Source organism: Bombus pascuorum, chromosome 8, assembly GCF_905332965.1.
Source record: "Bombus pascuorum chromosome 8, iyBomPasc1.1, whole genome shotgun sequence".
Classification (NCBI taxonomy): Eukaryota; Metazoa; Arthropoda; class Insecta; order Hymenoptera; family Apidae; genus Bombus; species Bombus pascuorum.
This window is the reverse complement of record NC_083495.1, coordinates 9,313,022-9,340,727: the sequence shown is the minus strand read 5'-3', so window position 1 is coordinate 9,340,727 and position 27,706 is coordinate 9,313,022. Positions and strand designations below refer to the sequence as shown.

Below are 27,706 nucleotides of genomic sequence, written 5' to 3'. Positions count from 1 at the left end.
CTATCCTAATTGAACGGAAGGAAAGTTTTGGCTAATATAATTTTTCTCAAGCGTCTTTAGTATTTGACGTAAGTATATATTTCTTGAGAACGAACAAATATAACAATATTATTGAACTGAATATATATTATTGAATATTACTGATTACTTGAATATTTTCGTCTCAAAAACAGATATAAATAAGCTTTGTTCTTCTATATGTTTTCTTCTATAATATACACAAATGTTATTACTTTATACAAGGTATTAAAAAAACGTAGACGATATTTGTAAGATTTATGTATTCCATACATCAAGGCAATGGAAAAGATTGATGTACAGAAATTTCGTTTGAAAGATATTTTTTAAATTATAAACAGTTTACTCTTACATTAAAGACATGCCAGTGTAGTTATCACTTTGACATCTATTTTTATATAGAAATGAAATCAATCAAGAACAAATCTTTCTTCTTTATGTGGACTATCATAATCGAAATAAATTAAAGCTTTCACTTCTTAGATTATATCGTGCATGCTAAAAATTACAAATAAATATAATGAAGTTACTTTATTACTATATAAATAAGATACTGAGAAGCACGTAATTAAACGAATTCCTTCGTTTCGTCAAAATATTCTTAAGAGACATTTTTTCATAGCTTATAAAAATACAATTTCTCTTTATTTTCCTATTTTACATTCTTATCACTTTATGAAGCATTAAATGTAATATCAACTTTTTCTTGTACCATTTCTTATAATATTCTCCATAACTAACAATTTCATTGAAAATCTCATTTTGCTAGAACAAAGTTAAAGAGAATTTGCATACTGAATCGTTTATTCAAGACCATATATACTAACGAATCAAAGGAGAAGCTCGATACGTAAGCTCGGGGGAAGCAGCATAGAGGCGCGTAACGAGAAGATGTAACCGAATTCCAAGCCGTATTTTACAGTTCACTGCCTTCCAGAAAGCTCAGTAGCAATTTACATAAATATAGGAACGCACCTCGGCAGCCGCGATAAAACGCTGCTCTTCCCGTGCTCGTAAAAAATCCAGTAATTGGTTATTGAGTCATCGACTCTGGAGAGCGGAATCCTCTTGCTGCGTCCTCAATCCTGGCATTCCTTCACCCGCGCCTAAGTTCGCTACGAAATAAATAACCAGAGGCGCATTCGATTCAACGCGGCATCGATTCAAATTCAATTTTCTATCGAAAGTTTCATGCAGAGTCGGCGAACGAAAAGAACGGCTGATCGAAATACCAAGAAGATTGCCTGCCTTCGTTCAACGAGCCTGGCAAACCAACCGATCGTTACCATAAAAGTACCTATGTCGAATTTTATTCTTGCCCACGAAACTCGACTTTGAATTTCATAGCCATCGATAGTTGAGTAATTCTTTGGAATCGGTGATCTTCGAAATAACGGTTAAAATAATCGAAGAATTCGCGAGGAACCAAGCGCGCGGAAAACGAGAGAATCGTTTATACGGAATGAGTCTATGCGGTGGAAAAATTTTCGATATTTGCTGAGAGGAAGCGCTAAATCCGATTTAGGTAGTCTGACTGAAACGTACGGAACGACCTGCCGTTCGGTTCCGGCTTGGAGGCATGTAGAGTCAGAATGGCGTACGGTGTATTTCATTCGTGTGCTGGTACTCTGCCGCACTAACTCTGTTTCGCGGAACATTACACCTGCGGTTCCTAATTCGAGGAAACGTATCCGCCTTGCGGACGATTGCCACTCTGATAGGAAGAGATCGAAACGATACAACAAACGTATCGAAAATTGTCGCATTTTAAGAAATCTAGAGAACTAAATAATAGAATATTTTCTAACAATGCGTCTTTTAAATAACTTTTAACTTACTATAATAGAAATATCAATTTTGGTAAATGGGAAAGTTTCAGAATATTGGCAAACGAACGTTCAATGTATAACCTAAATATACATAGGAGTTGTTAAGGATTAATAATTTGAGGATACCTATAACCCATTTAAGGATTAATCCATTCGAGTTAATATTTGAGTCGCAACACGTTATTATTATTATTACATTCTATAATATTTCATTATGATATAAACATAAATTATATTACAGATAACTGTTAAGTAAGATACGTTTACTGTTAATCGTTAAATAAGCGTAACTGATACGCTTCTCATGGATTAATACAAGAAATCTAAATAAATGGATGTGTTTTACTTCACTTTCTTATACTTTCTTTACTTCCTTCACTTTTCTTATGGGTATTTCTTAGCGAAACGAAACTTGATAAATTTCTATCTCGGATAAAAGTCGATAAATCTCTATTTCCTCGATCTAACCAATTATTTGAGCTGTCTTATTACTCCATTAATTAAAATAAGTGTCTGCGCGCAAATAATGGCCTTCGATAGTACAGAAGTACAGTGTCTCTCCATCTTCTGTATCAACCACAGACTATAATGATAATGCAACAATGTCAAGCGAGAATAATACATTCATAACCAAAAATACATGCTGTTATTATTTAATTTTTATTCCAAACTCTTCGTTTATTGGAATTCTCCAAATCTCAAACAACCTGTAACTTTCTTCAGATTTTTACGTTTGATGACATTTTGGTCAACCGTAGCAAGCGGTTATTATCGCGACAGGAGGACTATATCTTAATAACGTTACAATCGCGTAAAACGGGAAACTGAGCTGAAAAGAGTGGAGAGCTGTGGATGATTATATTAAAGAACCAAAATATTAGCTAAAGGGGCAAGAGTCGGAACGAAAAGAGCCGGCTAAGTGCCGATAAAGGAGAACGTAGAATACGAAATAAGAAAAAAGAAAGCCACAAAAGCTGCACAAGGGAGTAAAAACGGAGCCGGAAACAAGAATATAGTAGGAAAGGATAGAAAGGAACCGTCGCGTTTCTTTTTGTTCTCATTAAGGAAACGAGAACTGAAAGCGAAAGAGCACATAGAATGAGCCTGAAGAAAGGACGTCTTGTTCGAAAGGGAGAAACGGAAACGAAAGAATCAGTTCGGATCAAGGAACGCATAAACAATGCTACTTGATGAAAGAGGCAAATGTGAAAAAGGTGCTGGTAGAGGTTACGATTGCCAACGGCTTGGAAATAGAGGCGAGACAAACAAACTATGAAGTCCAACTAGAAATTCGTTAAGGCTATGATTACAACGGATGCGCGTTCTGACGAACTATGCAATACAGTCATCCCTCGGACTTCCACTAGTGTTCGTGAGTATTCGGATATTTTCATTGATTAGCAGTCACAATATTTGAATGTGATCAAAGTATACGAATTAACGATCAATTAGTGATTGTAAATATCACATACTATTCCTTTTTTTTTAATAAAATCAGCAGATTATATAAATTTAAACTAATTAGAAGATAAACTACTTACATATACTTTTTTCCACTTACTATGTGCACTACTGCACAGATTTGATTTTAAATCCAAAAATGATTTTATTTATTTTTTAATACAGCATAGAATATATGAATTTTATGAACCATGTATAAAATTATAAAGGTTTTAATAATTTCCTTATAATTTTTCAAGTTTATTTCGTCATCTGAATGCAGGTATAAATCCAGAGAACATAAGTCAGGGGATGATGCACCAATAAGAATCTATACTTGATTCGACTATTACGACGTATTCCTTGGAATTACAGTTTATCAGAACACTCACGCACTATAACCATAGTGTAAGAAAGATATGAATGATAGAGAAGACACATAAATGCGAAATTAGAGAAGGAAACAAAGAAAACTAGAAGTTAGCTCGAAAGGCTGTCGATGGAAACGGGAGAATACGATGGCTCGGATACAATATAAATGATGCCGTCTATGTCTTTGCCACCACGTACCTACGCTGGTCCAACTTCCATTTACATATCTGTATTATTCAAACACGACTGTTATTCAATTTCTACGCAACTTGCAAATACATTATTATTTTAGCCAGCGCGCGACCGTCTGAAAAACGTAAAGGTATCCACCGTGTTTCCATTCGCCGCACATCAGAAAGAAATAAGAAAAGTGCAAAACGGTGGAAAAACAGGAACGCCAGGGTTGAAGTACTATAGAAAGCACTTGACCTTGGACCTGGGGAAGATTTCTGTTATTTACACGAACGACTCCGGTCTCTCTTTTCTCGTTTCTCTTTCCACCAATCCCTCCTCCCTACCTCACTTTACAACTCTGACTGCGCAATTACATCGTACTTATGAAACATATTTTAATGTTGAAATAAACTTAATCCGTCCCACGTTTCCGCTCAGGTATTTGTTGCTAATATTTCGCTAACCAGCGCATGATTCGTTGATTTATGCTAAAATTATGCTTGCTGCATTCCCTTCTGGAATATGGTCGTTCATTTGACACGCTATGTGCATAGTAAAATTTACGGAGTATTTTATCATCTAAAATATTTCTGTCATAATTAAGATTTCATGGAAATGTTTCCTACGAAAGTTGTACAGCTTTGGCTGGGATATTAATGCAGAGTACAAGAATAACGTATGGTTATGACACTCTTATTGCATTAGAAAGACTTGATACGATGCAATAAAAAAGACACTTCCTTTATCTTTTTATTATAGATATAAAATGATACTAAATGGAAAAGTCATTTTGAAGGTAAATTCAATATGACTTACAATGAGAAACGTCCCTTATGATCGTTAAAAATCATATAAAGAAAATTCTCTCTTTAAGTTAAAGTTAAAATTCTTAAGTTAAAGCTTAAAAATTCTTAAGTTAAGTTAAAACTCTTAAGTTAAAGTTAAAAATGCAAAATAATTTTTTGTTAAATGTCTCTCGAGTCTGCTTCACTTCCTTATGTAGATATCGTTGCGAGTCTCGTGCCAATTGACAGGAATAAAGTCAGATTGATAAACAAGTGAAGTATTAAAAAAAAAATAAAAAAACCTTCGACGTCCTTTTCGACAAAACGAGAGTATCGTAACTTACGTACTTACAAAACTGCAATTTTACAGGAAACGTTTTTATGAAATTTTAAAATATTACAAAATATTATAATAAAATCAGATGATGCACTGCATACTTTTCATGAAAATAACAGTCAATTTCGCATATTAATACGAAGCAACGAAACGTTTAGTTTCACAAAGGAAAAACTGTGTAAAAATATAGAACGTTTCATTACGAACCAAATATGGAGGAAAATAACCCGAAAGAACAAATACCGGTTTCCATGTAGCGCGGTAAACGATTGTCATATAAATTATGGAAAAGGATAATTTACAATTCTGCCCCATTTATTTTCGTTGGGATACGAAAGTTCCCTAAATCATTTCACGCAGCGTTGTTAATTACCTGGAGGCACCTTCGTAAATATAACTGAACATCTCCCGTGGGTTAATTGGCGCAACCGTTCCCAAAGGTACGTTAAAAAAATCGTTATTTCGGAGTAAACCTCTCAGCGTGGCCACGCCGAATTTTTAACATTGATTTGCATTCATAGCGAGGCGCATAGCCATTAACCGGGGCAATTTCATGGAATTTAACCTTCAATCATAACTTCATTAACTAGCTGCGGGGAGAATCGTCGCATTGCAGCTTACGTAAGGGTGAAGCACTCTCGGTGCCCCTCTTGCATACCATTTGTATAGCTTATAACAGGTTCAGATAGCGACGAGTGTGTACTGAAGCGTTGAATGTTCCCCCCACTCTCTGTGTCCCGTTTTTTAAGTGGCCGATTTGCCCCCAAACGAGCTTAAAACGAGAGCGAAAGAAAAAGGAAACGAGAGAAATTGTCATTGCTATGAAGCAGATATTGCGACACTGTTCCGGAATACGTCCTCCGTTTTCGTAAGAAGAATTTACATGAGGTGTAAAAACGTGAGAAAGGAAGCTTTAAAAAGGGAGAAAGCGAAAACAGACAGCAGAGAACCGCTGAAGTGCTTCTCAACGTGTTAATGGTTATAGATCGTTACTGAAAGAGTTATTGTGCCATCCAGAGGAGAGAAATTGCCTGAAAAAGAAACATTAACATCACGATTGTCTGGCTGACACCTGAACACCAATAAATGTCAAGTGGATAGCTTTAAACGCGTTATCCTTTCTTCACGAAACAAAAGTTATACTTCATCTATTGTCATTATTCCAGTTAAAGCTGATATAATCTCATATCGTCGAACAGTGACAATCGCCACTCATTGAACAATCGATTCGAATATATGATTTGTAAACAATGCACGTGAAAGTAATACTCATCGGTCACACTACATTGAAGTGACAAATGGAATAAGTTATGAAACCTAAGAACACATAGACATTTGACATCAAAAGCTCGATACTTTCATAACTCTCGATAAGATACTTAATGTAATGAATTATTAAAATACTCAATTGCAGCAATTTAATTTTAAAGTTATTTTATACAACAACAATCCCGATTCATGATCAAATCTTTATATAATTTCAATCTCTGCGCTAATATTGTAAAACATTATTCCAAAAACTATGCCAGTAGAACGTGAAACAGCTCGCAGGCATAGCATTGCCGCTATTGTAAATTTAAGCCAGAGTCGGTGAATTTAATAGCGAATTGCAGATTGGTTTGTCCCATAATCTCATGGAGTAATGCAGCGAATCGCAATTTGACCAGTGGAAGGCGAACAATCTACACCGATTCTAGGTAAATTGGTGTACGGTTCGTCCTCTAGCATGTAGGAGCAACGCAACGTCAGGGTGATACAGACATGTAGACATATGGTGGTGATCAACCAACTGAGCGAGAGTGTAAATTTCCGCCTGTAGTACACCTCGAGCGTTTCAAAGCGATCGGTTCGAACCGGTCATTGTTTCTTGAGCAATGTGCAGCAGAACGGGCAAACAGGCACACGCTACTTGCCAGGTTAGAGATAATAAAATTTCTTTCCAGATACATTTGCATAAAAGTGCTAAAGAGCGATCGACTGGTTATTCTGCCCAACATCGTTCAACGACAGGCTGTAACGGGTGTGGATGATAGCTCATATTTTATCGAAAATGTGACAGTTCGTCGATACTGATTTCCAAAGTGAAAAAAGAAATTAAATTAACGATACCGAGCCGTCCTCATAAATAACAGGATTATAAATAAATCGGAGAGAACTTTGATAATAAATAACATTCGACAGGAGGATAAAAAGCGACGCGAACAATTACATGAAAAATTGTACGACATTTTTCACCTGGTCCTTGGGTAAATGATATTTCTGTCATGCGTCTACGAACGTTGAATGAAGAAACCTGAATATTGGAAGCACAGTAGTTTGGTCGTCCCTATTTTCCACACAATTCGGGGAGACCTTTTACGATTTTATATTTCTTCGATGCAGGGAACAAGTTTTTCAATAAACCTCTCCAGGTAAGTCTCTCGAAACCACTTTTCCACCTCACTAACGTACCATACTGATCTCGTTTCTTAGGTGTACCATACTTTTGATGCAATCAGAGATACTCTTCCAAGTTATGATTCCTAGACTGGTGTACGTTGAAAACCGTTAGCAGATTGGTCGAATCAGAAAATAATTTTACCAAGCGAAGCGTACGTATTCCCAATTTCCGATTTCCTAGCATAAATTTTGTCTTTACAGAATAAAATGGACCAAGATGTATGGTATGTCAAACATACGTTCATTTTTTAATTTAAACTTCGTTTGGAATTGACAAATTAAATATGATGTAATTTATGAAATGAAATAATAATCAATATTCCACTAGTTTATTTACGTTCATAATTCGTAATTTCAATTATGCTTCTATTATCTCATTCAAGATTCATGATAACTTTGACAGATTGAAAAATTATTGTCGCGAAATGTATATTATCAGACAGAAAAATTTACGTACATCTCTTAAAAGTGAAACATCATAACAAAGATATTAGTTTCACAAATAACACGACTTGTTACACATAAAAGGAGAGATAAAAGGATATAAAATAAAATCTTACAAAAAGGCAGATACAACGTAATATTACATAATATCTTTTAGACGTTAATAGAGACAAAAGTTTCGTAAATTCTGATGTAATTTCCTTTCAAGACTTTTGTAGGTTGAGCACATTAGATCTTTGTCATTTCTTTCGGGAATACTTTAATGAACCGAATAAATTCAATTATTTTTTATTGGCTTGTAAATGTACGTAATTCTACAATAAAATGCATTTTTGAATTGAATTTTGTGAGCAACTGTATCTATGCATATACATATATCGTACATGATTAATAGTATAGTACTCAACAAATATAATAAATAATCTAGGACTAAAAGACAGCTAGTAAATATTTGAGTTTCATGAAACAACAACATCGCCAACCAAATACTTCGTTACACATTTTAGTAATTTGTCACTAAATTGTTTAATAATTAATAACAAGGTGTATATACAACTAAGATACGTACACGAAGCTATTATCACGTGGGTAAAAAAAATATTGGCATTGCCATAATGGAAATCTTTTTTCCCCAAGTCTATTAAATAACGTTGCATAGTGAATGCATAAACTGAGGAGATGGTGTGCAATTCAGAATATCTGAAATAAAATTTGAATATACGAACACTTGGGTGAATGCAAAACTTTCCTGGCCTCGTTTGCACTCTATCATCATCGAAACACAATTCCTAACGTGATCAGATCGTCATTCGATGCACGTAGAAGCCCTTCCCGAAAAAGCTGTCACAAAGGTGATTTCGAAGGGATAGAAATCTGACGGACGAGGAAACAGGTAAACAAGCTTATTCTACTACATCGGCGAGAGATTGCCACCCTCTTGTACGGTTTGCATGTCTAAAAGAACCCGAGCCAAGCAGTGAAACATTACACGCGCTTCGAGCCAGTGGTGTATAAAACAAAACGTATAAAAAGGTCAGAAGATACCTTGCTGGAAGACACTAAGTTATGGAGCGTAAAACCTGGCAAGAATGAAAACAAGATGAACGGCGGACATATGGTAGGGTTCGTTCCTAGGGTACCATGTAAATTCTATCGTTCCTAGCTCCACTCTAAGGTACAGACGAGACTTTCAATTCGGTTTTCATTCATCAAACCTTCGACCTCCAGTGGGAAACTTATAGTTTCCTTATTCTGATACATCCATCAAGTATTCAGTCCAACAAGTTAGAATCGCGCGAGGGCGAGAGAAAAATTGCACTGCAGAATGTCGCATCTTCCTTGCTTGTACTGCAATACTTCACACGAAAGTAGTATTCGCTGAAACGTATATTTGGTAAATGTTACGCGGAGACCATTCCAAGGCAACATAAAGGACATGTATAAATAAAACCCTTTCGACTGGCTCCAAGATATCCGGCTCTATCGATCACCGATTATTTATAAAAAGAAAAAATACTTATCAGAGAGATTACACGCCAAATGGCTGTCGCTAGCAAATTCGTCCAATATATAGGTATACTTGCTTGTAAAATTTTCCTTTTCTCTTAATAAATAGAGCTAAGTATCGATATCGGGAAAAAATTTCGTTCGAACCGATTGTTCGAATTTTACTCGCAGGATATCAATCCCTTTCTGTTTATATATCCGTAATAAAATTGTAAAATGTAGCATGATCAAGAGAAAAAATTGTACACTGCCCGCAGTTATACTAGTTTCCGACTAAATTCAGATTTCCCTGACGACTAATTTTTCTCGCCGTAAGCGGGACGTTTATCTTGGTGTAAAAACAAAAAAGGAGACAGGTCTATCTCGTGAAATATACTCCGATTTTTGCAGTACATTTTATCAACGCGGAACAGACGCTCCATTATGCGCGGCAGATGCAAACGCATCAGGACACGGCCAAGTTGCAAAATACAAGTACCGGTGTGCATAAAGTACAAGAGCATAGGCGAAACGAGGAACAGCAACGATCGAATCATGCGAACTCGGCGCAGAATCAGCTGATTTCGTTTCGCTCTATTGCATGAAGCACACCTTGTGATTCAAATATATAATAGCAAGTTGAACGTGCCCTGTTGCTATTTCTCTTCCTGTTCCGTGCACTCGATTCATTTTTCTATTTTTTAGTCTGTGTCAAGACCAGTCAGTTCCTCTGATATATACATGCAGGTCGAGATAACAACTAGCAATAACTTAACCCTTCTAAAATATTCCTGCCATATGTACTTAAATGATGTAAAATGAAAGAAACGAATAGAAATTATTTAACATCGCAATTAATGCGACAGAAACGCGAATTCGAAAAAAATTGAATGAGAATTGTAACTTCGAATTAATTGCACGAAATATCTACATACAAACATGTGTATACAGTAAAATATACATCAAATATTGCGTAATATTTTTGAAATCATAAAAGTTCGATTAATAATGAGACAAATGTTGATATTTTAATTTTGTTCATTTATGTTGAAGAAATTTGTCACATATTCCTTAAAATAAAGTCCTATAATTGTATAACATCTACTTTCTACTAAATCTACATGCATCTGTACGTCATGTAAACACTGAAAACACTGAATATGCTAACGAGGAAAGCATATGCAACAGACTACACGATCAATGTCAATCAATTTAACTAAGCAATATGCATTACGCTCATAATAGCAAAAATAAAGAATAAGCGCAAAGCGTAACCAATTTTAGTTTATTCGTATTGTAAGTAAAAATTTATACGTCAAACTAACCCAAGATATAACATAGTATCTACTTTATCGTTCTCAAAAGAATAATTTTTTAATGTATCTCGTAGCAATAGCTATCTGATTTTATGTTTGAAAATTTGACAATTCCATATTTCGCGAATCATTATACTAGTACATCTAATTAAAATATTCTTCTGTGATAATGTATTTCAATCTATTTTCATTAAGAAAGGCGGCCGACGCGTCACAAAAGACACAAAGAGGAGAATCGAAATGAAAAGGCATAACATCCCATTGAAACGTTCAGAGCGGTATGGCCATTGTTGCTCCGTTAATAAACATAGATAAATACATTCCGGAAGATGGAACGTCATGAAATCTCGGTGGTTACACAACATAGTTATTCATACATAAATTAGAAGCGTGAAATGAATACCGAGGGTGTATTTAATTAAATTTGTGTCATGATGTACGTGCCAGTTATTACAACCGGTCCCGCAGGTGTTCCCCTTGAGTAAAATTACGTGTTTATAAGTTTTTCCTCTGTTAATATCTTCTTAGCACGAGTATCCAGCAGCTCGTTAATTTATTCTTACGGAAATTTAAGCGAAAGAGGGAAAAAAGAAAGGTGAGAATGAATATTTGAATCCGTCGGTTGTAGAACTATTTTATTACAAGCTCCAGGCGATTACGTTAAAATTTCAAACGCTTGAGTAAATAAATATAGGGCAGTGCATGCTCGATTACGGAGAATTTTCGTACTCGGAGGATTTGCGTTAATCTCCCGTATCTACTTATCATAAAGCATCGTGTGAATGCACGCAAGAATGCACATAACGTGCAAATGAAATAAAACGACATTTTGAACGTTGACACCAACGTAACATTTGACCGCAAAGAAGATGTAACGTAAAGTCTTTAATCAATGGAAAATTTCATAAAAGGAATCAGATTTTAGTTCAATAAATTCGGTTAGTTACGAAATTTCCGCGAATTTAAATTGACCAGCTTATTACTTTCATGTTCGAATGTAATAAGAGACTTTTCACCTTATAATCATGCACCACCAAAAGTAGCACCCACAAGTTTCTCGCGTTTCTATGTATACAGAGAATATAATTTTCTCGATAAATTCAAGTTATACAAGCAATCCCCATGGGAAGATGAGTAGAGGGTCGCGCAAAAAGTACTAACGGCCACTGCTTTCAAAGTACGAAGTTTTAACTTTATCTCAAGCTCCCTACCGGAGATTGCAAATATATGTATGTCGTCTCGTTTCCTAGAATCTCATTAGCACGATATTTTGCAGAATTTAATTTAAACGATATTCGAGGCGATACGGTGTCAGCCAGGAATTAAGTTTTCTTTTCGAGGACCAATTTACTACGATCGAAATTCTCATGTATATTAAGAATTTATATCATGCTATGTGCTAAAAATTGTTGGAAATCTATAAACCGAAAAGAGAGATTACAACTAACGATGCTTTCACCTCCGTTTCAAGGTTAAAAAATATTTTAAGATGCGTGCCGCGACGATAACAAATTTGACTTCTAAGGTGTGTATATTTAAAATAATTACTATGATATTTAAGAAAAATCTAAAATGTTCATGCTCGTGACATGAAATTGACAATTTTACGATTATTGATTTTTTGTTATTTTTTAATTATTAAGCAACCGACAGATTCAAATATATTATATGATTGTATAAAACCAAACAAAAACACTTCAGACCAGATGCAAAAATGTTACTCACCACCCAAGTCTGCGAAGAAGATTTCCCGTAGCGCTAGAAACTCCTCCCCCGACGTAATATTAGCACTTCCGAAACTGTCGTTCTCGGGCCAGACTTCCCTGCGAAATGATTTTCTACATTCAGCCAAGATTCCTTCCTTATTATTACAACAAGAAGCTTGGAATCGATAATTCTATCCTTTATTAAATATCATATTGCTTATGCATATACTCAAATGCTTTAAAGAAAAACTTTTCGCCAGACTTTCAAGCATTATAAAACATATTGCAATTATTTTTTAAGTAGAACCGTACTGTATTATACTTACGATACACAAGGAAAATATATTTCATATAAAATTTAGTTAATTTTCTATTACAAAAAGAAACAGGTATATTGTTAAATCAATGTATGTAGGAATATACAACTCAAATCATAAAAACGACCTTTACTAACGAGATGTAACTTTCTCTTGAATTTTAAACTAAAATACACTCCAAGAATTATCCAGGGAAATTGTAAATATGGAAAATTAAAAATATTCCATGGCTGCAAAACTTCCCCGACATGGTCTTCTAACATTTATGCGAACGTGGCAAAAGAAGTAACACGTATATTGCGGAATGAGATTAGCGTGATTAAACAAAGCGAGACACTTAATGACGTGTTTCATTATCTTGAGTAGCATACGTAGCAACGACATGGAAGACGAGACGATGAAAAGTAGCAAAAGGGTAAGGGAGAGATAGGAGAAGAGGTCCGAGTGGCAATCTCAATGGGTCTCGTAGAAGGCTCCCTTGAGTACGAGAACCTCACCGCGATCTACGCCAACATCCGGCTGCTTACGTCAAGTGTTCACGCCCAACCCTCTATTCTTCCATCTACCTTCGGCCATCGTCGTCGTCGGTGTACATACATGCATAACGTCCGCGAAGTGCCTGTGTTCTAAAATATCCAGAGGTAGAAGGTGGTGAAGTCAGCTCCGAGCGTGGAAAATGAATAAAAAACCGTACGAAGAAAGATTCTCGGGGAGACGATGGCACAGCTGCTTCGCGATCCACTCAAATTTCATTGAATTTATTCTCCAAGCTTATCTTAGAAAAAAACACTATCTCATCGATGTTTTCGTTCAATGCAAATCTCAATAGAAAACGATGTTCAAAATTTTCTTTCGTTACTTGTAAATCCACTAAGAAAGAAAGGAAGCAAGAGATAGGAATTGACATTTCAAAAGCAGGCTTGTTAAATATTTAAATATGAGTAATAAAAGGAACTGGTAAGCTTAATTTGAAGATGAGCTACACGAAACAAAGCTACATGCTGCCTTCGGTAAACAGAGTGGAGGAAATACTAATTGCTTCGCATGAAGATCGTCCTTCATAAAGCATAAGAGTCAGGAACAGAGAGAGCGAGAGAGAGAATTTGTCCGTTTTACGAAAGTTCTATTCCCTGTGAGAATCCAAAAGCATCAAGGAAAGGAGAAAGTCCTTGTACGTGACCAGAGGACAAAGCTAAAATCACGCCTTCACCTTGACGGAACACTCATGAAAAAGGGTGTAGTTAATGGCGGAAGATTCCTAACCCTGTGCTAGATGGTGGCTGGCTTTTCAGGAAGTCTTCACCTGCCTTGAATTTTCATTAAAAAACTGCTGCACGTAGAAATATTCTGAAAGGAGAGTATCATCAAAGAGAACGCTAGAGACGACGAAACGTGATTGGACAACGAAGTCGACGTTAGAAGTAGACGTGCATAGTGGCACACTACTTGCTCGATAAATATAGCTACCCTGTTTCAGAATTCCAGCTTATCATGTTACCATAATAATACCTATGAATGGTGCTGTCATTATACGAAAGCTTAGCCGAATCAGCATCCTCCGGGGCTTGCACTCTCCTTATTCGATTTGCTTGTTACAATATAGATTGTACGATACAATATGAAGATAATTCTCATACAGTCAGTATTAGTGGTCTTAATCATTCCGTTATGAATGATTTATTTTACCGAAAAACAATCGCATAATTATTAATATTAAATTATCTATTTAGTTACATAAACCTACATAAAAGAATTTTCCTTTCCATAAAAGAATTATCTTTCCCAGCAACTATATTAAAAAACAGCATTGGCAATTTAAAATTGTCTTCGTCAATATCTCCACTTCTTCTACATAATACAAGGACTAATAAAGAAACAAAATGTACAAGCATTAACATCTGTGAATACTTTCATGTACGCATTACTAAAAACGTATTGCAAAACATATCTCATTTTCCCTACAACAAAACCTAATCCGTTTATGGAGCATGTCAAGCCGCAGGTCAGGAAAGTCTGGCTACTTTCGAGAGTGCAAAATCCCTGACTTGGAGGGAGAATCCAATAAGCGGGTACGAAAAGGGTGAAGATGCAGAAGGAGGGAGTCGAGGAGAGAAGGGAGGTTACGTGCTGTCCCCAGGGCAGAAGAAGTGGCTCGTATGGGGTCGCTGCTGCTGGCTGTCTGAATAGAAATCCAGTACCATACAATCCCCATTATCCCCCGATTTGAAGTCCCGCGACAATGGAATCTCTCAGACGCGCCTCAACCAACCTCCCAATCCCATCGTCCGAACTACCTCCTTTGCCAGACACGGAACGAATAATTTCGACGCGTCAATTTTCGCCCTTGACACTCGAACATTCAAGACCAGGTTCATCTCTTAGTTCGAGGTCAGAATAGCACAACTTATCGGAGGTAGATTGGCTTTGTTCAATTCGAAATCGAAGAATGCTTGGAATTAAGTTATTCGAGGCTCGAATCGTTCGTAACATATTTAGAAATTGCTAAATCTCGAATTTAGGATAACAAGAAAGATGTATATAACAAAGAACCGATCCAAAAATACTGCAGATAGTATCATCCTATAAATCTAGACGATTATCAATAAAAAATATATTCTACGACTATTATATTACATTTTTAATCAAATATAATCGCAACAAAATTCTAAAAGTAATGATCCGGCAATGTTTTAATTTAAAAAATGCAATGCAAATTAGGTGAACATTGTAATTTCACCTATGTATCTAATTTGGCAATTTTCATTTGCTTCTAATTACAGCGGTAGAATCTACCCCTCAAACCAGAGAAAATTCCAACTTTTAAGACGCAAATAAGACTTCGTTGATTATTCGCCTTACTCCTCCTCGTTTAACACGAAAAGGGCTAAAAGCTACGCTTCTTCTCCTTAATTATCCTGCGACTTTGAGTTATCCAAGCCTGAACCAAAGTCAGCACACTTTGCCGGTGGCACCGATGCAGATGGTGTAAGTAGAAAATTAGAGGATTTGAGTCAGTATCTAAACGACGAGAGTATTTGCTAGGCAAACGGAACGCGATCACTGGAAACTCTCCATGCTTCTCAAGGGCAAGCTATACCTACGCTACGTAGATATACGAATAAAAGGAAATTCAAAGCATTATAGTGTTTACCGTAATACCACCAGATTATCAGAAATGTGTTATTAATATCTCTTATTCCGAGCCTACCTCTATATGCTACATAGTCAACAGTCTGCTGCTTCCTTTTATCCCGTTGTATGCACAAGGTCGGCATGAACCAGAAGCTTCCATTGTGTACCGGCTATGGCAAAGCTTACCCCATAAAATGGACGATGGAATATTACGAACAATCTCCTAAAGTACTACGTAGAAGTACTGCGGTGATGATACCGCCTAAAGAAAAATCTGTAGGAAGGGCTATAACTCCCTGGCTTTACGAGAAAGACCGCTCACGATGAAGCAGTTTTTTGTTTCGGCAATTTTACTCTAGTGCCTTTGAGACGTGTGTTAACTGCAACGAAAGCTCTTTAACTTGCACGAAATCTCATTCACTGAAATTAAGATACTTCTTCAACGTGTCTTGAAGTAATTTTAAGATCAGAAAGAATTGCGTAATTGAAAATCTTCTTATTTAAATATGTATTATAAAGTTAATTAGCTGGTTAATTTTCCATGAAATGCAATACATACAGAATAGATGAATATGGTATTCGACAAAAATGTTATTAATCTAGCAACTAATTGTAAAAATAGATTTATAGCCGGCGTACTATTATAAAAATGAAACCCTTTGTACGCAACGTGAATACAAAGAACTCATTTCCGCATCAACGAGTTCATCGACAAAAGAGGTATTAATCTAGCAATTAATTGTAAGAATAGATATAACTGACGCACTGTTATAAAAATGAAACTCTTTGAAGGCGAAGTGAATGCAAAGAACTCATTTTCGCGTCAACGAGTTCATCTCCAAAGTATACTGCTCCCGCGAAACCATCGAAGCGGCGATTAAGGCTACCAGCCAGAAGGATCGATGGGACGGAATGGAGAAACAACTTAACGAAGGGAAAAGACTCGTGAGTATATTTAGAGGCAGAACACTTCAAAGGGACAGGGTTCAGTACCGCTTAGGACTCATTGAGATGAACCAACATGCATTGACATATTTCAAGAACGGACCATCCCTTTCAGATTTAATGCAATGTAAATATCAGTGGAAGAGTAAACACTTGCCAGCTAGCCAATTAATTGGCCCAGGCTTCTAAAGAAAACGAACGCTGAAAAAATCAAATGTTTCCATGAAACAGGCCTCTCTGAATAATTTAATATAAACACTTCGATTAAATGAGCGACAGTCACTAACACGAGCTTTCAGTACTGAATACATTCGATTCCTTGCATATTCGATATTTTGTTCTTAAAAAGTACTACCGACATGTTGCATGAAGTTAATATGCCATATCTTCTTTCGCCATTCAACAAAGAATTCATTTAGTCAGTTGAACGAAAATAGAGGAATGCATAATTGAAATGTCTGAATACATACAAGCGGCAAGTTTAAAGCGTAAAAAATAAGTATCACTAAGGGAACTAGGATCGTTTAAGTAAATTATTAATAGTACAATATTGTAATTAACAAAATTACGATTTGGTTACAAATGTATATCTGCTTATTGGAAATATGAAGGGACAAATGTTTTAAACTGGATTTCCTACACACAGCACATTTAGCATGTAACAACTTTGGTAAAATAAAGCTTTAGCAAACTACCTATGTGCCTATACAATATTACAGATATTCCGAACCACTCAGCTCGCAGCTTTAACATATATTTTATACACAACCACGAAAAAGGTAGAGATTAGCATAAAGAACAAAAAGAACAAAAAAAATCCAAAACCATTTTGTTGAATACATTGGGAAACTCTCGCCTCTGGTTTACGGCATATGAATCAATGATCGGTCGACCACAGACATGCTGTGAGTCAAATGCGAAGAAATTTCGCCGCGTGTGACCTGTCATCAACCTGAATGCTATTTTCAGCTCCGTGGCTCTTATACATCTCTTCGCATAGATGACACTTTTAGCCCTGAGCATTGTACATAACCACATCAAATGGAGTTAAAAAAAATCGCTTTTTGTATTCGCAGATTAAGCATGACAGACAGCAATGCAATTAAATACTTCCCGTAACTTCATCGGCTTTTCATTCTAACGATTTGTCTAAAATCGATAATAATTAAGCTATTCCTATGAGTAAATTACGTAATATAAAATTGGCATATAGGGAAACTCATTACTATGCAATAGTATGTACATTATGAATAAATATCGATGTGATTAATTACAGTCATGTAAATTGTAATTACATACATGTTTACATTCAGTAGTATTCAATATAGGGTGTATCAAACCCTGTTTCACAAGATATTATTAATTACTATAAAATTATTAAAGAGAAAATTCTTGAGATAGAGAATAGAATGGTATACAAACTGCCTAGTTTTAAACAGATTTTAATATCTTAACCCATAAATTTGTTCTCTGCTTATTAACAAATATAACTAAAATTTATGATAATATTTAATTATCATAAATAATATTATTGCTATTAATAATATTATTGCTTTCAAAAAGACAACTTACAAAATACAAATGAATTTCATAAGATATGATAATATACATGTATAAGATAATTCTTAAATTCATAAAACACAATAGCTAAAATAAGCGACTAAATTAAAGACAATTTATATCTGTGTATGTCATGAACATGTGCATTAAATGATGCATATCACAGCTCTTACAAAGAAAGATCAAATTTTGTTATGTCTTAATATGTATTATGCATAATATGTATCCTAGATAACACGTACACAATTTTTGTCTTTACAACAACAAACTGTCAATGTATTAAAAAGGTGTTTAAAGGCTTAAGTTGTTCCAGAGGTAATTAAAAGTTTATCTCACGGTACGACGATATCCAAGATCATTGCATGGTGTGCAATAACTAGGAACTTCTATATGTGTGCGATATGTTGGCAGAACTAACCACGCCGCCTTATATTTGTGAAATGAAATTAATCCCTTTAATACGATTAAAGAGATACTTCATACGCTGAAGTCAATTGGGCTATTAAAATTATGAATGTAAACACACCGTAAAAAAAGAAATCAATATTAATTTTTTAATTTCTACTATGTATAATATTAACTCTTTAATTTCTACAAACACTGTAGTACAATATGTTGTATTAAATCTGACTCATTATACTTTATCGAAATACAATGTATTACAAATACATTATAATACCATTATTTCGTATTAAATCATTGTTCAGGCTGCGATATTTGATTGAATATACTAAATGAATGATGAATGATGAATATACTAAAATCTCTTAAGCTAGTTTATTCATCGATTTATAATAAATTGCAAGAAAGAGTGATGGTCAACTGTAAATTGTCAATCAAAAGCTTTTCCACATAATAAGGAAAGATTCATTATAAATAAAATTTCGGACAGGTCAATTAACTCCAGCCTATGAAATAACAGTTTAAAATACTGAGATTATTTTATTTGACAAATGAAAGACGAGAAAGTTACTTTCACTAATATGCATATCGCGCGCACATCAAGAAGTTACTCCCTAGAGGCAGGACGTCATGGAAATTGATCGAATACCTTGACGCGACGGCGTGAAATAGGCCAAACTTTAATCACTTTTTTAGCACGCTCGTAGATTTTTGTGGCAAAAAGATTGTATATTCGCGATGCATACCACATACCAACAAGAAGGACGTGATAATATTGGATCTCTTTGTTAATAAAAACATTCTTCCATATTTTGTACTACAATTTTCTTATATATATTCACTAAAGATAACAGAAGTAATGAAATCTATACTACCACAATCGCACAAATGTTAATGCTACATTAAAGAGAGTCATCAAATTTCTTCCAAGCGTGAAATTTTAAAGACAACGTATTAAATAATTACGATCACAGATATTTATGTCACTAATAAAACGTTAAGATTTTAATTACTATTTTTTATTGTTTCTAATTCTTTTCTATGCAAAAATATATACATAAAAATATGCAAATTAAGGTACAAGGTCGATCATTATTATTATTTATCATTAATATATTAATTTTGTTTTTAAATTCATGCTTCATTCATGTTGTTCTCTATTTATAATGTCAATAATTTGAACTGGTTATCATATTCAAGTAAGTATTATTTCAAACAAACGACAGTAGGAAGAATATTAATCGATAACAGTGACACTTATTTTAACATGTCACATTCATATCAGGATCAGTTTATAAAATAAATACTAATTATTCTATGAGATGATCTTTGAAAATACGTAACAATTTTCATAGAATTACTGTTCAAAACAAATAGTGCACTTACCTTGCTGCACGAATAAGTCCAATAGCTTGCTCCAGATCCTTCGACCGTAGTAGCTTTTGGACCTTCTTCATTGCATCAATTCTGAAACCAAAGAAACGACCAACATGACATAATAAGAGTATTCTTTGCATTCAACTTCAATTTGCCAATATCGTTATAATCGAATAAAGTAATATAAACATACTTCTGATCATCTATAGGTACATCCAACGTTGCATCAAATGGTATAACTTGCGGTATCGTTCCTTCTTGCATTACAGTGGATAGTTGGGGACTAACTTCGTCCCAACGTTCTTCTAAGCTTCGAACCGGAGGTTGTTCTTTCTGTACAGCTTCTATTTACGTTTGATATTATAAAGCATGTCCTTATTTAAATTGAGAGGAAATAATATTTCGTTTCTTACTTTTTTTATTTGTTCTTTTGTGTCGTGCTGGTTTCACTTTCTGGACTATTACACTACGTTTATTTCTCCCACAATAATTGCTCAACATTTTTAAGAAGATGTGTGCTGTTGTAGTGAGATCAATCAAATATTGTCTAAAAAAATAAAAACATTCCACTTAATACATACAGGGTTAATTAAAAATTAAACTAAGTGTGAAAAATTAAACAAAAGAATAGAGTTTTTACAATTTATTTCATTAAAAAGAAATTATGAAATTTTATTTATGTATTATATATACGTAGATATATTGAGTATTATAATGTAATAATATCTACGTGTCAATTTATACCTATTTATTCGTCTCCCAATTATACTTGAATATTTACAGTTCAATAAGATTCTCATTCAAAACGCCGCGTCGCTTCAAATGAAACAATACCCGCCGTGAAATTAATACAGTTCTGTTGTGTGTACAGTTTGCAAGTCGTAACATCAGCAAGGAAGTTTGCTGCACCCGTCAAGTCTTGTTTTCGTCAGCGTCACTAAGACGTCAAAGTAACGACGATATCGCGGTATGGTGCTCCGACCTTACATTTCCGTAGTGGAAAACCCGTCAAACTCGCGAAAAGTTGAACGGCCGTCGTCTTTTCCCATTTCGCCGGCCGGAAGGTCGATAGAAGTTGTTTATTTCAGCAAGAAGCGAAAAAGAAAAGAGGAGGACCAGACAAGAGCGAGGGGAGGACGCAATGGGAGGAGGTGCAGTCGAAAAGAAGCAAGAAAGTACGAGAAATAGCTCCCTCGTTGTTCGAGCCGATTGATTTGAAAGTGAATCAATCTGTCTGCAGTAGATAAAACTTTTAGCAAACAGTTTTTCATTTTCCACTCCTATCTACCCGATAAACAGATACTCAGAGCATGAAATAGTAATACCAACGAAATATTTCACAAGTAAATTACATCATTAATTTTCACTATAGGCTATTTAAAATCCCTGAGAAGACATTAAACATTTATCTTTCCGACTTAAACTAACAATTTCTGAATCTTTAAATGAAAGAAAAAATTTTGAATTATTAGTTGTGCAATAAGTTTGTTCATCTTTTAATCATCTTTTAACGTTACATTTTGAAGATTATTATAATAACATTACTTCTTTTAATAAATGTTTCCCATAACTGTATCATTTAATAACAGTAATATGTGATGAAAAACAAATACATATTACGAGCATTCAATAAGGCAACTGTTTATTAATATACAAATTAGGTAATAAATTTTTCATGACAGAGCAGAATTCGCTCGTGTGTAATTTATGATATTAATTGAATATTGATTGTGTCAAAAATGTTTGTTAAAAATTTCATTATCTAATGAATTAAATTTTATTAAATACAGATCTGTTTCATCTCAATGTTTGAAATACTTTTATCATTTAGCAACATTAAAATTCATGTTATGTTACAGAGAATCTTTTATACGAACCGAGACATTTTAACCTCGTCGAAACAGAGAAGGAGAGAAAGAATCGTTTCCCGATATTCCGGAACATAAAACACGTTACTCTTAATAACCTTGCTGGATTCTCTAACACCACGATCTGTACTTTGATCCATTGCCATTAGAGTGTACAGAAGTTCCTATAGTAACAAAAAGAAAAAACATATTTCGTTCCATGCATCTATCAAACGGAAACAAATATCAATACGCGGTTCCTCACCTGATACGCTTTCAATGCTAAATGTAATCTACGAGACCAAAGGGGAATTCTCTTTTTGTCAGTAATTATCATCTCGTAATAATGATCCATTTGTCTTTGTACTAAATGAAATACTTCCGTGGATATTGTTTCGCTGTTGATAAATTAGTAGAAAAAACCAAACATTACATTGCTTTTAAAGAAGAAGCAGAAATTAAAGTTAAAGATGTTTTAACTTCTAAATAATTAGAATTAGTTAATTGTAACAAAATACAACGATACATTAAAGTCGCTAATTTTTGATAGATTCTTAAAAACAAACTTTAAATAATAAGAAAAACGTCATGTGTATGTATGTACGTGTGAGATCACAAATTGCTAACATTTCTACATGCTTCGAATGATAATGAATGTTCAAGGAGCACTGGTTGGAAGGAAAATTTAAATCCCAACAATACATGTTGCTTAAAGCAGAGCACGTAAAGGCGCTTGCACTGAAAATAGCTAGAAAATGTTTCTCAAAGACAAGAATCTAAAGAGAGCGACGATGCGTAAAACGAGTTCGAAAACTATCTCTGTTTCCTTTCTTCAACGTTTATTCTCTGACAATGTACCTTCTTTTATTACAAAATAAGGAAATTCCACCGACTTACCTCACATATTTTACTTCAAACTTGTAATGGCGGTTGAACTCCATGAAAAAACGCAAGGCCCATAAGTAACAAGTTGTTTCAGATTGATTGTTTTGAGCTCCTCCGATTATACAGGATTTTGCGTACTTCATTACGGGGTTGTAAGCAGCATTCAAGAATTCTATACAAAATTCTTTCAAAATGAGCCTCACACTCAATGCAGATGTACGTTCACCCTTTGGATCCCACATAGGACGTTTGTTTTTCGGTTTCGACACTTTTTTCTATGTCGTATTGAAATCAAAATATACATTATTATTATTATGTATTTAAAATTATGTTACACAGATCTATATACTTATCATTATTATTAATTACATAGATATTATACGTTTTATTCAGGATCGACAAGAAAGAGTTGAAAACATGTGTATTAAATATTTGACTGTCTGAAAACAAACTTCATCACAAATGTTTTATCGTACCAGTATAATCCTTTTTAAATTCATGATAATGTAATGAATCTATCTTTTTACGCTAATACTAAATACTAAATACTACATTTAACAATGTATTGTTCTGTATCGAATATTTTATATTACATCAATAAAGAAAGATAGACAGGGTATTCAACGCAATAAAATTGTCACCACAATTCTTTAGACTCTTTAGGTAAGCTGACAAAAAATGTTCTAGATAAAAACTAATCGATACTGAATCAACGACAAGCTGCAATATAAAAAGAAATCAACAAAATTTGTTATCTAGATACTTAAAAAGTGAAACGACTATTTTCAAACAGTGGAAGTGCCCCAGATTTTACTGAACAATTTTTTTATATTGCAGTTTGTTATCAATTCAATACTGAACTTTTGCTCAGAACATTCTTTTTCAAATTATCAAAAACGTCTAAAAAGTCTTGGTGATTGTTACACTGTCAACATCCATTATATCCTAATCAAAATTATAGAACTAAAAAATAAATTGTCCGTTATATTAAACTTCTACCCACTCTGTTAAATTAAGCTTATCATTTTGTTGTATATTTGTAATGGAAAAACTTCTTTTTAATCTAAAGTTATACTAAAATCACATTTTGTAAGCTTTATTACAAAAAATTAGCGAAATAATCTGTAGAATACAACTTCGTTTAATAGATGACATAGATTTTATACCTTTTATTGTTTCTATATAACAATTTCACAAAAATGTAAAAGGGGTCAGAGAAGGGAAGGGATCAAGAGACGGAAACTGGTGGAATTCCATAAAAGATATGGCAGAAGTCACTGATCGCCTCAATTCGAGATAGCCGTTAGGCATGTGACCCAGTAGATTTATAACAGTTCATAATGAAACGAGCTACGAAAAAACAAGCTAGGAAAAGTTTGTCTTCAAATACGGATGTTCTGCGAAGGAAACGGTAATAACGATGTAAGAAGGAAAAGGATCGTTTTATAGTCGAGCGGGACACAAGAGACAAGAGAAAAGGAGGAGAAACGTCCGCGAAAAGAGCACTGACCTAGTTTTAAATGTTTCAGCACCATTAAGCAAGGAGCCAGTTCTAATTACGCGAAGATAGCCTTAATTAACAACCGTATTTTCATTCAAATCCACCCAGCCTTCATTCCTACTTATTCATTAATGAGAGCTACCGTTGGAAACCAAAGATTAATTGAATTGACCATTTTCTGGTTTGACGTTTATTTCCTTTATTTGGAAACAGAAACAAAAAAAGGAAATGAAAACCATAACAGAATTGTTTCATATCAATAACGGCTGCAGTAATTACCTTATCTTGACCGAAGTTTAATGCCTCGATCTTCTGGTATGGTTTGTGACATAGTAGCTGATTTTCTCCAATGGCTTTCATATTTTGCACAACGTAAGTTCCACCAAAATGTGAATGTCTAAACATATTATTAGACAATTGACGAAATGATTATTACGTATACCTGACTATAAGTAAAACAAAATAAATTATTTGATATGAAAAAAGAACCCATTACTCAAAAAAGAACCCCCCCCCCCAAAAAAGATTCCATCAATTTCATATATGACTTCTGAAAATCTAATCAATAGTACGGAAGGTGGCTGTCACTAGCAGGTAGTTTGCTAAACGAGGAAGATGCATTTTCTTCCTCGCAGATTTATTTGCGGGAGAAAATCGTCTTCGATTTCTTGCTTTTATTATTTTTATGTAATCGGTTCATTATATCAACTACAATAGATACATAATTTAAGCATTAATAAAATCAGAGACTGAACTAGAAATATTGAAAATAAATTTATTTATTGTTTATTTAAAGAAAGATGTGAATATGTGAATACTTGATAAATATTAGAAAAATTCAAGTTTCTAAAAAATTACAAATAAACAGCTGGAATATTTAAATTTCATAAAATTTCTTATATCTAATTTTTACTAATTTTTATTAAATACGTTCTAAATCAATGATACATTTTTCAATTTTGCTATTTTAAAGCTTTTATCTTTGAAATATTGAACATAAAATCCTGTTTTGGACGGTGCCATTTTGTCGCTTGTGATAGCATTGTCCATCGATTCATAGGGTGTGAGAGAAAAGATCAATCTCTCTACCTCCTTTGATTTCTTTTCAAGTTGCAAAAAGCTTTCTACGGAAAATAGGGGAACATAGCAAAAAGATGTGAATAATGCACGACACAAGAATAAAACACGTGCACTCCCCAACAAGTGGGTAAAAGCATCTATTCAAATGGTGCGTGGTCTTACTTTAAAAAGTGGGTCAGGTTTATTACATATGTAGTACTAGGAATAAATTATGTTTCCTTAACAATGTCCCTTAAGTGGTATTGATCGTCTGTTTATCCTGTTATATTCACAATATTATTCATGTTCAATTTTCTTATAAGTATGTTAAAATAACTTGTCGTCCGAGCCATGGATAATCAGCGAAATGTGTAATTAGATTTATGTATAAATATAATGTATAAATTATGTATAAATATATAGATAGATAGATAGATAGATAGATAGATAGATAGATAGATAGATAGATAGATAGATAGATATGTAGAGAGAGAGAGAGAGAGAGAGAGAGAGAGAGAGAGAGAGAGAGAGAGAATAAAGAATACTATTAGAGAATAGAGTTAATTAAACTTACCTAGCTCCTGCATATTTTCTTACTCTTTCTATCTTTTTCTCCTTTTCTTTGAGTCGAGCTGCTAAAAGTGTTTCTTCATCCTTTTCTTTTTCGCTAAGACTACGTTGCAAGCCGGACTTCGCTAATTCACTCGCACTTTGATCGCGAAGCATTAACGATATAATCTAATAATATGCAACGTATATGACATGAGTAATTATTAAAAGTTAACTTATTTCATAAAGAAAATAAAGCGTTTCAAACAATGTAACGACATTTTAATATAATTTAATCGAGCACATACCTCTAAAACTTGCAAATGATATTGTTGTTCACTTCTGTTACTAGCAATAAATACTAACAAATCAACAATTCCTGATGTATTAAGTGCATATAAAACCTAATGAGCAGAGAGTATATAAAAATATATTCTTATGCAATGCTACATTCAATATCATACCTCATCATGAACTGTAGCATCATTATCAACACGTTTCTCATTTTCATCTGGGAGAATTTGCAAAACATTTCTAATAAAAATAAGTATCCTTTCAATGACCATTTCATTTTCTTCCCCCCTTTCTACATTATCCTATAAGAACAAAGGGATTGTATTGTTTCTTTATTTCTAAAAATACACATAAAATTTACAAACTTAATAAACTTACTAGTTTAAGAATTTTACTTAAACGATTACTAAGTATTGTCCATATACGTCCATCAATTAAAGCTACTTTATATGACTGTGTATATGCAACTAGTTTAAGGTATATAGTACGTTGCATTAAGTCAGTAGGAATTTGTTCATTAAAAAGCAGCACAACTGGACTTGTTATATTAATAATTAACCTAATTAAATCAGATGTTATTAGAGTGAAATAATATATAGCAAGTTACAAAATATATTCTGAGTAATTTATTACTTGCCTTAGTAATATATCCCAAAGTTCAAGTTTATCGTAATGGTCAACAAAAATTTTTATAAGATCAGTTTGAAGTACTTTTGTTTGACCAAGAAACTGACGTACAGTATGAGATTCATCATCTCTTCTTAAATATTTGATAAGATCCTTTATAACATCTATTATGAAATTAATAACTTTAATAATATTTCATTGTATCGATGAATTAAGTTTTGACTAACTCATGAATATTTAGTATACAAGATACACATAAAAGAGGTAAGAACTACTTTTACCTAAACAGTAATTGTCTAAATGATACTTAGATCCATCATAATAACCAAGTGCAGCGCACGTAGCTGCAAGTTCAGTAGATAGGTAATCTGACATGATTTTATTTATGACAGATTATAAAGTATATATGTATTCCTTTTTATTGAATTCTAAACATTATTATTCAAATAAATTTTTAGATCTGCAATAAACAATATATTAGAACTATTAAAATGACACTATAGCTTCATTACTTAAATAACCAAAATATTGTCAAATAATTACAATCCCATAATTGTAATAAATGTAAATATGTTAAAAATCAGTATTTTAAATTTTGTACTAATAACATTAATTTCTATGGGTATTATTAATTAAATTTATGAATCTTATACATATTTTACTTTTATCACATATTCAGTAAATCAGTATTATAAATAAACCAATGTTTTTTTTTAATTAATACGTGAACAATACCATAGTTTAACCTTATTTACCATAGTTAACCATAGTTTAAAATCATCATAATTGTATTATTTATGTCTATTCGCACGAGATACTAATAACCAGCGTGCATGACGTTTGAGGTTAACTTTGGTTTGTTAACG

General features: G+C 33.8%; 1 protein-coding gene across 3 annotated transcripts in view; it reads right to left on the bottom strand.

Annotated features, from left to right (window-relative positions):
- LOC132910170 (protein timeless homolog) overlaps positions 1-27,295 on the bottom strand; it is a 249,470-nt gene extending 222,175 nt beyond the window's left edge. The window contains exons 1-14 of one of the 3 annotated variants that reach the window (XM_060965687.1): positions 27,122-27,295; positions 26,851-27,004; positions 26,592-26,772; positions 26,384-26,515; positions 26,228-26,323; positions 25,945-26,108; positions 24,591-24,708; positions 22,823-23,085; positions 22,191-22,323; positions 21,956-22,110; positions 20,492-20,625; positions 20,272-20,422; positions 20,088-20,168; positions 12,365-12,462 (exon numbers count right to left, since the gene is read on the bottom strand). In XM_060965687.1, the coding sequence (XP_060821670.1) occupies positions 12,365-12,462; positions 20,088-20,168; positions 20,272-20,422; positions 20,492-20,625; positions 21,956-22,110; positions 22,191-22,323; positions 22,823-23,085; positions 24,591-24,708; positions 25,945-26,108; positions 26,228-26,323; positions 26,384-26,515; positions 26,592-26,772; positions 26,851-27,004; positions 27,122-27,215 (1,954 nt within the window). In that variant the 5' untranslated portion in view covers positions 27,216-27,295. Of the gene's footprint in view, positions 1-12,364; positions 12,463-20,087; positions 20,169-20,271; positions 20,423-20,491; positions 20,626-21,955; positions 22,111-22,190; positions 22,324-22,822; positions 23,086-24,590; positions 24,709-25,944; positions 26,109-26,227; positions 26,324-26,383; positions 26,516-26,591; positions 26,799-26,850; positions 27,005-27,121 lie in introns of those variants that run through there. The other 2 variants (XM_060965685.1, XM_060965686.1) reach the window with 2 other exon arrangements.
- Between the last annotated feature and the right edge of the window lie 411 nt (positions 27,296-27,706).